The sequence below is a fragment of the Vulpes lagopus genome, chromosome 2 (genome assembly GCF_018345385.1).
Source record: "Vulpes lagopus strain Blue_001 chromosome 2, ASM1834538v1, whole genome shotgun sequence".
NCBI classification, from domain to species: Eukaryota; Metazoa; Chordata; class Mammalia; order Carnivora; family Canidae; genus Vulpes; species Vulpes lagopus.
The window spans coordinates 146,093,344-146,107,759 of NC_054825.1; the positions used below are offsets into that span (position 1 = coordinate 146,093,344).

General features: G+C 39.4%; 1 protein-coding gene across 6 annotated transcripts in view; it reads right to left on the minus strand.

Moving 5' to 3' along the window:
* Positions 1 to 3,739: 3,739 nt before the first annotated feature.
* Positions 3,740 to 14,416, minus strand: part of LOC121485070 (COBW domain-containing protein 2) — a 64,445-nt gene continuing 53,768 nt past the window's right edge. For 4 of the 6 annotated variants that reach the window (XM_041745085.1, XM_041745084.1, XM_041745083.1 and 1 more), the window contains 4 exons: positions 7,682 to 7,750; positions 7,514 to 7,579; positions 4,458 to 4,587; positions 3,740 to 4,045 (listed from right to left, as the gene is read on the minus strand). In XM_041745085.1, the coding sequence (XP_041601019.1) occupies positions 3,939 to 4,045; positions 4,458 to 4,587; positions 7,514 to 7,579; positions 7,682 to 7,750 (372 nt within the window). In that variant the 3' untranslated portion in view covers positions 3,740 to 3,938. The remainder of the gene's footprint in view (positions 4,046 to 4,457; positions 4,588 to 7,513; positions 7,580 to 7,681; positions 7,751 to 14,416) is intronic. The other 2 variants (XM_041745088.1, XM_041745087.1) reach the window with 1 other exon arrangement.

A 14,416-nucleotide genomic window follows, 5' to 3' on the forward strand; every position in this document is an offset into this window, starting at 1 on the left:
AACCATTGAGCTACCCAGGGATCCCTGAATCTCTGTATTCTAGAGAAACATTCTCACCTGACAACAGAGAGACACGCTGCACAATGATGTTCACTGCAGCACTGTTTGCAGTGTCGAAGGCAGGAAAGGACTGGTTCATCTGCCACAAGATCACAAACCACAGGACTTCTCTCGCTACAACCCTTCAGCCACTTCCCAGGGCATTCAGAATAAAGCACATGCTGGCTGCTCCACAGGGAGCAACGAGGCTGGCCCTAGCTCACAAGTCCAACTGCACCTCATACCCTGGCTTTCCACCCTCTGTGGCCCTGGCCTCCCGCCTGGTCTTGCATGGCGCTGTGTGGACTCCCACCTCAGAGGCCGTTCTACTGCTTGCTCCCTCTGTGTGGAACCTTTTTCCCTTCCAATGTACATCTCCTTTCAGCTCCATTCTCAACTCAGAAACCATCTTTTCAACCACGCCCAGTCCTTTTATCAGCCTTCTTATTTTCCTCATATTTTCTAATTTATATCCTTCCACTAAAATGTAAACAGTGTAAGAACCTGGCCCTCATCTGTCCTGTGCAGCATCAGTCTAGCACTCACATGTGGGTGACTGGAAGCTCTCAATAAATGATTTTTTAAATGAATGTATTCTATGCTATACAATTAATTTCTTTTTTTTTTTTTTTTTAATTTTATTTATTTATGATAGGCACACAGTGAGAGAGAGAGAGAGGCAGAGACATAGGCAGAGGGAGAAGCAGGCTCCATGCACCGGGAGCCCGACGTGGGATTCGATCCCGGGTCTCCAGGATCGCGCCCTGGGCCAAAGGCAGGCGCCAAACCGCTGCGCCACCCAGGGATCCCCTACAATTAATTTCTGTGCAGCAATTACAGAATAAGACATATGCACTGCCATAGAAAAATCTAACACTAATAATTGAGTTTAGAAAAAGAAAAAAAAAAAAAAAGCCAAGCTGCAGGGGTGCTTAGTGGCTCAGTTGGTTGAGTGGCTGGCTCTTGATTTCAGCTCAGGTCATGACATCATGGTCCAGGAATCAAACCCTGTGTAAGGCTCTGCCCTGAGTCTGGAGTCTGCTTCTCCCTCTCCCTCTGTTCCTCCCCTCTCTCCCAGGTGCACATGCACTCACACTCTCACTCTCTCCATAAAATAAATAAATAAAAATTTTAAAAGCAAACTGCATTATAATATATAAAGAATGATATTTTATCTAAAACACACACATTATGAAAATAAGACCCTTCCTTGAGGATATATTTATGGCAAGCTCCTCAATCTCCTGAAGCAGCAGCTTAAATTATGACTCTAATCACTGAAAATAATTCACTTTGGACGACAGTGTAAGCCATGTGTGTGTAAGTGAAAAGAAACACGTAAAAGGGCAGACATGAAGCTGACAACATTGCTTACCCCCAAGGAGTGACAGTGACAGAAGGAGAAAGGTCAGGGGAGACTTCATCTGCAACATTTGCATTTTTACAACACAAATGTATTCAGTCAATACTTACATAATAAAAAATATTTAAAGATTAATACATTTTAAAGAAAAGACAAGTATTTGTGAGTTTGATAAAGACAGACTTTAAGAGTATAGATTAATATTACTTCAGGCATTTCTCCCACAACAGGACAATTAAAGTAAGCTTTTTTCATGGCCTAGAACAGATGAATCTAGATTCTTATTATTTGCCAAAGAACATTATGGAATATTAGTGTAGCAACATTAACTATAAACAAATCAAATTTAAATTGTTAGAAATAAGAAAAAATTTATTCAGGCTCTTCTGTGTGCCAGGGGCTGAGCTGGGTGTGTTAGAAACCTATTCAATCCTCACAACAACCTTGAATGATTGATATTATCACCGCCCACCTTATAAATACAGAAACCAATCTCAAGAAAACACTTTGCCCAAGATTACTCAGCCAAGAAGCAAAAGAACTGCAATTAAAAGCCCAGATCAGACTCAAAAATCAGCTGAGTTTCTATTGAGCAATCTGCTGCCACCTTAAGTAAGCTTATTCTCTCAACCATGAATTTAAGAGAATGGATTCAGGAGGCAAATGGATAAATATAGAGAACTTTTATAAAAAAGGGACAGAGTGCAGGGAAAGAGACAGATAATCTTTTAATTTTTAAAGATTATATTTATTCACTGAGAGAGAGAGAGAGGAAGAGAGCATGAGTGGGAGGAGCAGAGGGGGAGAGAGAAGCAGACTCCCCACTGAGCATAGAGCCCAACATGGGCCTCCATCCCAGGACCCTGGGATCATGACCTGAGCCAAAGGCAGAGGCTAAACCACTGAGCCACCCAGGTGCCCCAAAAGACAGATAATCTAATCAGTCGGCCTGTCTCCAAACAATGGAACCATTCAAGGTACAGAGATAGAACTCTTAAAATTCTGGGGAAAAAATATTCCAAAACATTTCGATAGCCTGATATTTAATGATCATTAGTTTGGGAAAGTTCTTCTTTAAATCCCATCTCATGCTTTTCTCTTACAATCTGAATACAGTTACAGTGACCTGACCTTTAGCAGGAATAGGATGTAAGTAAGCCACATTTATACACCAACGACTGATACAAAGATGGTTAAATATTCCTAAATTATTTGCAGTTATGTCTGAAATTTTGCACCTCATCTTTTTGCTTATGTTGAAAATTAAAAGTTCAAAGAAATCAAGATGAATATGTTATCAATAGCAAATTCTACTTAACGTTAAAAGGTCTCAAATTGGCATCATCTAAATATATTACCAAGCAAATGGCTGAAGTTCCATTAATCTACCATCTTAGAATTGACTAAGAATAAGAGATAGCTTTAATTTTTTACTCAGATTTCTTTCACTTTTAAGTCTCTAGCCACAAGACTTCAAATTCATTTAACAAAAAGAGTGATGGTATTTGTTTTTAAATAGTTTTTGTTGGGCAGCCCTGGTGACTCAGCGGTTTAGCGTCTGCCTTCAGCCGGGGGTGTGATCCTGGAGACCCAGGATCGAGTCCCACATCGGGCTCCCTGCATGGAGCCTGCTTCTCCCTCTGCCTATGTTTCTGCCTCTCTCTCTCTCTCTGTGTCTCTAACAAATAAATAAGTAAAATCTTAAAAAAAAAAAAGTTTTTGTTAATAACAGTAAAAAAATCATGCCTGTATCATCAGTGTAAGTGTTGTTCTAAGGGAAAAAGTTACAGTGTGAAAGTAAGTTTTATCATCAAGATTATAGAGATGCCTGGGTGGCTCAGTGGTTGAGCATCTGTCTTTAGCTCAGGGCCTAATCCTGGAGTCCGAGGATTGAGTCCCACATCAGGCTCTCTGCATACAGCCTGCTTCTCCTTCAGCCTATGTCTCTGTCTCTCTCTTTCTTTGTCTCTCATGAATAAATAAATAAAAATCTTAAAAAAAAAAAAGATTATAAATAACTTCCATGGGTGAAAAGTTTAGCATATGGAAGTCCCAAAGTAATTCTGACAAATATTTTTGTGAAATATCTATTAAAAAAACAAAAACAAAAACAAAAACAAAACTCTGAGTGTCTGGGGTCGCTCAGTGGGTTGAGTGTCTGTCTCTTGATTCTGGCTCAGGTCATGATCTCAGTGTTGTGGGATCAAGCCCTAGGTCAGGCTCTGTGTGAAGCATGGAGCCTGCTTAGGATTCTCTCCTTCCCCCACATGCACACCTCCCACATACTCTCAAACAAACAAACAGCAACAACAACAAAAAAAACAAAATAAAAAGCAATTCAGAAGACATTAATTTTATTGTATGAATGTCAAATGTTTGAAGTACTTACTACATCTTATGTGTTCCATAAAATAAACACTATTTTAAAGTACACTGGAATCCACAGCAGAAGAAATACATAGAAGAAATGCTTGAAATACACTCAGTAGGAAACTTACTCCTGATTTATCACCTAATTTCTGTGATGCTTCTAATGTTATAAGCAAACTTGATCTTCTTTGAAATGTGTTGTCCACCGCTTCTCTGCTTCAGTCACAGTAGCTACAAACAGTTGTCTTAGGATCTCCTTATCTAAATTCCTGCCTGCAAACAGAATAAAACATGGTGTGATTATATTATGCTTATTAGAGATGACAGTTTGCCTATCAATATCAAATCATTAACGGCTTGATAATCTTCAGAAATTTACACAAGCTAAATAATTAGTGATTCCTTCCCTTAACTTCCTACTTCTAGGTAAGTCCCTAAAACCAAATTGGCATTTTAATTACTTTCCTAAATTTGAACAAGAACAAAACCTCTAACAAGTTCTTATGAATATTATCACATCATGAAGACAAATACATTCACCACAGGCTTAGTTAGGTTGACAGAGGGGTTGAGATTGGTTAATACTGGTTAAGTAGCATATTATATCACTTTCAAATATACATTTTACTTCGCTTTATTTTTTTTTTTCATTTTACTTCACTTTAGAAATTTAACTGTTACTTACCAATAAGAACCAATCGATTTGTTCTCTCAGTGTCATCTTTCCAGCTCAGTGGAGTCTCCTCCAGATCATAGAGCTCATGGACACCCTGGACAATCACTTGCTTTGCTTTGTCTTTGATCGACACCAGCCCCTGCTCAGAGGAGAGGGATCAAGAGGAGAGGGATCAATCAGCTTCAGTTCAAATTTAAAGCAGAAACTGAGCATCAGTGTTATGGATTATTCCTATTCCATTTTAAAGACAAACCCATGAAGATGCTGTTAAAATTACTTGAATCCAGTTATTTGTGCATTATAGAAAGAGTTTCTTAAAGCTTCCAATTTTTATTTTTTATTGATTTATCTGAGAAAGTGAGAGGGAGCGAGAGAAAGAGCATGAGCAGGGGGAGCAGCAGAGGGAGGGGGAGAAGCAGACTCCCCACCAAGCAGGGAGCCCAATGCAGGGCTCCATCCCAGGACCCTGAGATCATGACCTGAGCTGGAGACAGTCGCTTAACAAACTCAGCCACCCAGGTGCCCCTAAAACCTCCAATTTTGTTAAAAAAAAAAAAAAAAAAAAGTGTGCAAAAATCCCTTTTTCTAATGATAAAATTAATATGTTAGGCTGTCCTTTCAGCATTACAATAAAAAACTGAAACAACCAAATGATAAAATATGCATTTAATTCCTTTTTTTAAAAAAAGATTTTATTTATTCATAAGAGACACATACAGAGAGAGAGAGAGAGAGAGAGAGAGAAAGGCAGAGACACAGGCAGAGGGAGAAGCAGGCTCCTTATAGGGAGCACCACATGGGACTTGATCCCAGGTCTCCAGGATCACGCGCCCTGGGCTGAAAGCAGCGCTAAACCGCTAAGCCACCAGGGGTGCCCAAATATGAATCTAATTCTATTGATGTTTCTAAGGATTTTATCCTTGTTTCACAGTTTTAGTGGGAAAATTTGAGGTATTAAAGGACTCGGGTGATAATTTTGACTGGGTTGCAATGAGCAGTGCAGGGAACGACGGTATAAAGGAAAGGAAACAATCTGGATAAAGTTCATTTTTTTAATTGATGTGCCAAAATGAGAAATGAATTATCTCATAAACTGGTCCCTCAGAGGAGAAAATTTCTCTAAAATAATGTTTATCATATTTGTTATAAAATTAATATAGAGGGAATCCCTGGGTGGCTCAGCGGTTTGGCGCCTGCCTTCAGCCCAGGGTGTGATCCTAGAGTCCCGGGATTGAGTCCCGCATCGGGCTCCCTGCATGGAGCCTGCTTCTTTCACTGCCTGTGTCTCTGCCTCTCTCCCTCTGTGTCTGTCCTGAATAAATAAATAAAATTAAAAAAAATTAATATAGACATTGCAAAAACAATAAGAGACAAATGACTCATAGTCACTCCGGCCACATAACCATGTATTTTAGGTATATGATCTTCCTGTTTTCCTTTGCCCACTTCTGTTTTCTTTTTTTTTTTTTCTAGTTTTACTGATAAAATTAACATACAGCATTGTATTAGAGTGTACCGTATGATTTGATGTCTGCTTTTAAAATCTGAGTATGTAATAACTCCTCAGAAAGAATGATCTAAACATCAATTTTCTATTACTTGTATAAAGACTTGGAAGTGTTAGCTATTACCTGAGTGAACATTTTAAACATGTTTATCATTATCACACTAACATTTTGTAGCCAGAAAAGAAGGAAGTCTATGAAGGTGAAGGCTGTGTTGCCCCAGATCTCCCAGTGTTGTTGTGATAGAGGAAGGCCAAGGGAAGAACCGAGGAGGACAGACGACTGCAGACAAACTGTCACGCTGGGATGGTGCAGGAGGAACCATTGAACTCTGTGTGCAGGACTTCGTGGTGGCATTCATATAAATGCCCAAAGGGCTGCTTTTGTACTGAGTACCCCATTCAATAGCAGGAGATAAAAGCAGTTACAGAATGAAATACTATCTCTCAGTTTAGGATCATGGGATGTGGATGGTGCTCCAGTCATTAAAGCAGCAGCAGGATCACGCTTAGTTCCTCTGGGTGGGAATGACCTGTGAACAGACTGAGTGTCACCCACGTTGCTCTGAACAGGATCCCAGGAAGAGTCAGCACAGGAAGTAAAGAAATCTAAACCTGGATGGCTTCTCGACAGTCTCTTTGTCATTCTATGACCCCGGTGAGTTAGCTGCTAATTGGAAAATCCCGTTACTAATAGTAATAACAACAAATAATAAGAATAAAAACTTCATGCATACTTCTGGAAACGAGAGTAGACAAATGACTACTGATCGGTTAAGCACACAACTAGAACCATTGCCCCCTGAGAAAAAACTTTCCGTGACATAAATACCCAAACACCAAGTAACACGAATGGGTTTCCAAACACAGAGCAAGAATTCCAGTCTTTTCTAACTCTGTTTATAGTATGATAACTGTTTAGTGTCTGCTAAATGCACCAAGCAACACAGATTTAGCTGCAGCAAGATTTCTGATGTTATTTCTCTGTTAATGAAGCTCTCTTGGAAAATTAAATGAAAAAAATATTCAAAGGGCGCCTGGGTGGCTCAGTTGGTTAAGTGTCTGACTCTTGATTTCAGCTCAGGTTATGATCTCAGGGTCGTGAGACTGAGCCCCACATGGGGCTCACACTGGGGACAGAACCTGCTTAAAATTTGTCTCCTTCCCACTCTCTCCCTCCCCACTGTTCCCTAACAACAACAACAAAGATGTTCATTCAGTTTTCTCTAACTGACCATGCTACATGCCAAGGAAAGGAGTTCCAGCGAGTCAAGCTCATCAGCCAGATAGCTGCTCAGAACACTTGGGAGGAGAAAACAGGAGGTGATGTTTCAAAGCACACAGGTTGTTTTAGCTGCAACACTAAATGAAGCTATGCAAATAAACCACGCTTTACGCAGTGATTTTCAAAGCTTCTTTTCAGCAATGGAAAAAAGAAAAAATGAAAACAGACAAAAGTTATTTGTTCTAAAACCAGTGCTTGTGTTTAAATACAGTTTAACAGTCAAGAAAGGAAAGGGCCTTTGTCCAGAAGTATAAAGGTAGAGACTGAACACTGTACCTTTAGCCGTATGACCTCCATGCAGTCATCATCCTTGTTTCTTACATTCTTCTCCCACAGAAGATTCTGCATCAAGTGACATATTTTAATAAGACTAACTATTGCTGCCAGCAACCACCATGTAACACAACAGGTGGCATATCATTATCAGTTAAATAGTACATTCACCTGAATAAATATATTCAGACTTTCTTCCTTTGCATTTCCTGGTACTTCAAATGTCACCGTAATAATGCTCTAGAAATCAAGAGATAATCATGTTTTTTTTAAATAGTAATGTTGATATGTTTTATAGCAATGTTGGTACATTTTAAGACAAAAGTAAGGAATACATTCATGAACATGTATGCTGCCTAACAACTATAGTGGGTCTATCTTTTTCACTATCTCGCTGAGTTCTAGTGGCAGTAATTCCATTTTTAGTATTCTGCAGAGGTGATCAGTGGGTTCATATTTAAACAGAGAAACTTTCATGAAAGGATATTCATGGTTTAATTCATTCCTTCCAGGACTCTCAGCACTAAGTGGGAAGGTAGTATCTACAGTGTACTTGACTATCTACCAAGCCAGGTACTATTGCCTGGGTCACTTCATCTTTTCATTTACTCTGTGATAACAATCCTGTGGAATAAAGAGAATTACTTTCCTTTTATAAATTGGGGAGGAATAAGGTTCAGAAAAATTAAACTACTTAGAGCTGGGAAACTCAAAAACAAAAGTAGAATTCTGTTCTCTGGAAAAAATACAAAGGAAAAATTCAGCTTATCTCTGACCAAGCATGTGCCAAACGGAAAAAGAGTATCTGGAGATGAGAATAAGAGTAGAATGTCACCTTTTGTTTGAGAAGGTTGACATCATTTAGAATGTTAACGCTGAGATTTATTTTTCCTCCTGCTCCTGATAAATATCTCACTGTCCACTCTAAGGAACCAGAAGCTCAAAATTTCCTGTAGCTGGTCACATAACTAAAATCCAAAGCTCCATTTGTTCCTGTTACCAAAATTTCAACTTAATGATGAAAATACAAAGGGCTAAACATAAAATGATGATAACACAACCCTCCCCCCCCCCTTGAATAATTAGGATAAGATGCTCAAGCCAAGCTTTAGAACAGCAAGGAGAAACATAGTAAAGCACGGCTTTCAATAATTTCCTAAAACTTCATATATTAACAGCAATTTTATTCACGAACAGAAAAGCACAAGGCTTTTTTTTTTTTTTTAAGATTTCATTTATTTATTCATGAGAGACACACAGAGAGAGGCAGAGACATAGGCAGAGGCAGAAGCAGGCTCCCTGCAGGGAGCCTGGCTGCAGGACTCAATCCCAGGACCCTGGGATCATGCCCTGAGCCAAAGGCAGATGCTCAACTGCTGAGTCACTCAGGTGCCCCAGCAGACAGGCTTATAGCAGAGAATATGAAAAGACCAAGTTGTTTTTTATCCAAACATATAGGACTGCAAAAGGTCAGTACTAAAGACCAATCTAAGGACAAAATATATTGACATTTAGTCTCCACTGTTGCTAGCAACAGGAAAAGCAGAAAGCACTTTCTTGTGAGACATGAAAGCCAACTATAATCGACTTTAAAATGTCAGCTTTTTAAAAGTACTTATTTTGTCACCATAGCCAAGAGATGGAAACAGTATAACACTAACAGACGGATAAAGACAATGTAGTATAATAGTTTGGTACTAACATGTGGCATATTAATGAACCGTTATTCATCTTAAAGAAAAGGAAATTCTGCCCATGTGCCACAAACATGGATGAGCCTTGAGGACACCATGCTAAGTGATGTAAGCCAGTCATAGAAGGACAAATACTGCATGATTCCACTTAAGCGAGGTATCTACATGGTCAAACTTACAGAAGTAAAAAGTAGAAGGGTGGTTGCCAGGGTTAGGTGGTGAGGGAAATGGGGAGCTGCTGTCCAGTGAACACAGTTTCAGTCATGCAAGATGAAAAAGTCCTAGAGATCTGCTGTACAAGACTACGCAGAGAGTTATCAGCTAATGATACCGTACTTAAACATTTATCAAGAGCAGGGATCCTGGGCAGCCCAGGTGGCTCAGCGGTTTAGCGCTGCCTTCAGTCCAGGGCGTGATCCTGGAGACCCGGGATCGAGTCCCACGTCGGGCTCCCTGCACGGAGCCTGCTTCTCCCTCTGCCTGTGTCTCTGAATCTCTCTCTCTCTCTGTATGTGTCTCTCATGAATAAATAAAATCTTTTAAAAAAAAATTTATCAAGAGGGTAGGTCACATGTGTTTGCCATAATCTTTTTTTTTAAAGATTTTATTTATTTATTAGAGACACAGAGAGAGAGAGAGAGAGAGGGAGGGGCAGAGACACAGACAGAGGGAGAAGCAGGCTCCGTGCAGGGAGCCCGACGTGGGACTCGATCCCAGGTCTCCAGGATCACGCCCTGGGCTGAAGGCGGCATTAAACCACTAAGCCATGGGGGCTGCCCGCCATAATTTTTTTTATTTTTATTTATTTATTTATTTATTTATTTATTTATTATTATTTTTTATTTTTTTATTTTTTTCCCGCCATAATTTTTTTAAAGCACTTATTTTGTATCCTGCCACGCTACCAAATTGCTGTATGAGTTCTAGCAATCTGGGGGTGGAGGCTTTTGGGTTTTCTATGTAGAGTATCATGTCATCGGCGAAGAGGGAGAGTTTGACTTCTTCTTTGCCAATTTGAATGCCTTTAATGTCTTTTTGTTGTCTGATTGCTGAGGCGAGGACTTCCAGAACTATGTTGAACAGCAGTGGTGAGAGTGGACATCCCTGTCTTGTTCCTGATCTTAGGGGAAAGGCTCCCAGTGCTTCCCCATTGAGAATGATATTTGCTGTGGGCTTTTCGTAGATGGCTTTTAAGATGTCGAGGAAAGTTCCCTCTATCCCAACACTCTGAAGGGTTTTGATCAGGAATGGATGCTGTATTTTGTCAAATGCTTTCTCTGCATCTAATGAGAGGATCATATGGTCCTTGGTTTTTCTCTTGCTGATATGATGAATCACATTGATGGTTTTACGAGTGTTGAACCAGCCTTGTGTCCCAGGGATAAATCCTACTTGGTCATGGTGAATAATTTTCTTAATGTGTTGTTGGATCCTATTGGCTAGTATCTTGTTGAGAATTTTTGCATCCATGTTCATCAGGGATATTGGTCTGTAATTCTCCTTTTTGGTGGGGTCTTTGTCTGGTTTCGGAATTAAGGTGATGCTGGCCTCATAGAACGAATTTGGAAGTACTCCATCTCTTTCTATCTTTCCAAACAGCTTTAGTAGAATAGGTATGATTTCTTCTTTAAACGTTTGATAGAATTCCCCTGGGAAGCCATCTGGCCCTGGACTCTTGTTTCCTGGGAGGTTTTTGATGACTGCTTCAATTTCCTCCCTGGTTATTGGCCTGTTCAGGTTTTCTATTTCTTCCTGCTCCAGTTTTGGTAGTTTGTGGCTTTCCAGGAATGCGTCCATTTCTTCTAGATTTCCTAATTTATTGGCGTACAGCTGTTCATAATATGTTTTTAAAATCGTTTGTATTTCCTTGGTGTTGGTAGTGATGTCCCCTTTCTCATTCATGATTTTATTAATTTGAGTCTTCTCTCTCTTCTTTTTAATAAGGTTGGCTAATGGTTTATCTATCTTATTAATTCTTTCAAAGAACCAACTCCTGGTTCTGTTGATCTGTTCCACAGTTCTTTTGGTCTCGATATCATTGAGTTCTGCTCGAATTTTAATTAACTCTCTTCTTCTGCTGGGGGTGGGGTCTATTTGTTGCTTTTTCTCTAGTTCCTTTATGTGTAAGGTGAGCTTTTGAATTTGAGATCTTTCCAGTTTTTGAATGGATGCTTGTATTGCGATGTATTTCCCCCTCAGGACTGCTTTTGCTGCATCCCAAAGATTTTGAACGGTTGTATCTTCATTTTCATTAGTTTCCATGAATCTTTTTAATTCTTCCTTAATTTCCTGGTTGACCTTTTCATCTTTTAGCAGGATGGTCCTTAACCTCCACGTGTTTGTGGTCCTTCCATATTTCTTGTTGTGATTAAGTTCTAATTTCAAGGCATTATGGTCTGAGAATATACAGGGGACTATCCCGATCTTTTGGTATCGGTTCAGACCCGATTTGTGACCCAGTATGTGGTCTATTCTGGAGAAAGTTCCATGTGCACTTGAGAAGAATGTGTATTCAGTTGAGTTTGGATGTAAAGTTCTGTAGATATCTGTGAAATCCATCTGGTCCAGTGTATCATTTAAAGCTCTCGTTTCTTTGGAGATATTATGCTTAGAAGACCTATCCAGGGTAGAAAGAGCTAGATTGAAGTCACCAAGTATAAGTGTATTATTATCAAGGTATTTCTTGAGTTTGGTTATTAATTGGTTTAAATATTTGGCAGCTCCCACATTCGGGGCATATATATTGAGGAGTGTTAAGTCCTCTTGTTGGATAGATCCTTTGAGTATGAGATAGTGTCCCTCTTCATCTCTCAATCAATGCCCAGAAATCAATGGCATTTCTATACACTAACAATGAGACTGAAGAAAGAGAAATTAAGGAGTCAATCCCATTTACAATTGCACCCAAAAGCATAAGATACCTAGGAATAAACCTAACCAAAGAGGTAAAAGATCTATACCCTAAAAACTATAGAACACTTCTGAAAGAAATTGAGGAAGACACAAAGAGATGGAAAAATATTCCATGCTCATGGATTGGCAGAATTAATATTGTAAAAATGTCAATGTTACCCAGGGCAATTTATACGTTTAATGCAATCCCTATCAAAATACCATGGACTTTCTTCAGAGAGTTAGAACAAATTATTTTAAGATTTGTGTGGAATCAGAAAAGACCCCGAATAGCCAGGGGAATTTTAAAAAAGAAAACCTTAGCTGGGGGCATCACAATGCCAGATTTCAGGTTGTATTACAAAGCTGTGGTCATCAAGACAGTGTGGTACTGGCACAAAAACAGACACATAGATCAATGGAACAGAATAGAGAACCCAGAAGTGGACCCTGAAATGTACGGCCATCTAATATTCGATAAAGGAGGAAAGACTATCCATTGGAAGAAAGACAGTCTCTTCAATAAATGGTGCTGGGAAAATTGGACATCCACATGCAGAAGAATGAAACTGGACCACTCTCTTTCACCATACACAAAGATAAACTCAAAATGGATGAGAGATCTAAATGTGAGACAAGATTCCATCAAAATCCTAGAGGAGAACACAGGCAACACCCTTTTTGAACTTGGCCACAGTAACTTCTTGCAAGATACATCCACGAAGGCAAAAGAAACAAAAGCAAAAATGAACTATTGGGACTTCATCAAGATAAGAAGCTTTTGCACAGCAAAGGATACAGTCAACAAAACTAAAAGACAACCTACAGAATGGGAGAAGATATTTGCAAATGACATATCAGATAAAGGGCTAGTTTCCAAAATCTATAAAGAACTTATTAAACTCAACACCAAAGAAACAAACAATCCAATCATGAAATGGGCAAAAGACATGAAGAGAAATCTCACAGAGGAAGACATGGACATGGCCAACATGCACATGAGAAAATGCTCTGCATCACTTGCCATCAGGGAAATACAAATCAAAACCACAATGAGATACCACCTCACACCAGTGAGAATGGGGAAAATTAACAAGGCAGGAAACAACAAATGTTGGAGAGGATGCGGAGAAAAGGGAACCCTCTTACACTGTTGGTGGGAATGTGAACTGGTGCAGCCACTCTGGAAAACTGTGTGGAGGTTCCTCAAAGAGTTAAAAATAGACCTGCCCTACGACCCAGCAATTGCACTGTTGGGGATTTACCCCAAAGATTCAGATGCAATGAAACGTCGGGACACCTGCACCCCGATGTTTCTATCAGCAATGGCCACAATAGCCAAACTGTGGAAGGAGCCTCGGTGTCTATCGAAAGATGAATGGATAAAGAAGATGTGGTTTATGTATACAATGGAATATTACTCAGCAATTAGAAACGACAAATACCCACCATTTGCTTCAACGTGGATGGAACTGGAGGGTATTATGCTGAGTGAAATAAGTCAATCGGAGAAGGACAAACAGTGTATGTTCTCATTCATTTGGGGAATATGAATAATAGTGAAAGGGAATATAAAGGAAGGGAAAAGAAATGTTGGGAAATATCAGGAAGGGAGACAGAACATAAAGACTCCTAACTTGGGGAAACGAACTAGGGGTGGTGGAAGGGGAGGAGGGCGGGTGTTGGAGGGGAATGGGTGACGGGCACTGAGGTGGACACTTGACGGGATGAGCACTGGGTGTTTTTCTGTATGTTGGTAAATTAAACACCAATAAAAGTTAATTAAAAAAAAAAATAAAAAAAATAAAAAGCAAAAAAACAAAAAAAATAAAAAATAAAAATAAAGCACTTATTTTTAAATCTAAATAAACACATTCTGCTTTTAAAATATTTGTTTTAGGGATCCCTGGGTGGCGCAGCGGTTTGGCGCCTGCCTTTGGCCCAGGGCGTGATCCTGGAGACCGGGATCGAATCCCACATCAGGCTCCCGGTGCATGGAGCCTGCTTCTCCCTCTGCCTATGTCTCTGCCTCTCTCTCTCTCTCTCTCTGTATGACTACATAAAAAAAAAAAAAAAAAAAAAAAAAAAAATTAAAATATTTGTTTTATAAGTTTAATAGTATGCATTTAAATAGTTTTCTTTCCCTCTTAAAGCAATCACTACAAATACCTAAAAGTCCATATCAAAATGTATAGCAATTATATAACATATCAAAATATATAGTAAAACACTCATAATTTGTCATTTTCAAAAGACCGTAGCAATTCAACCTTTCAAACTACTTAAAATGGGCAACCTAGGTGGCTTAGTGGTTTAGCGA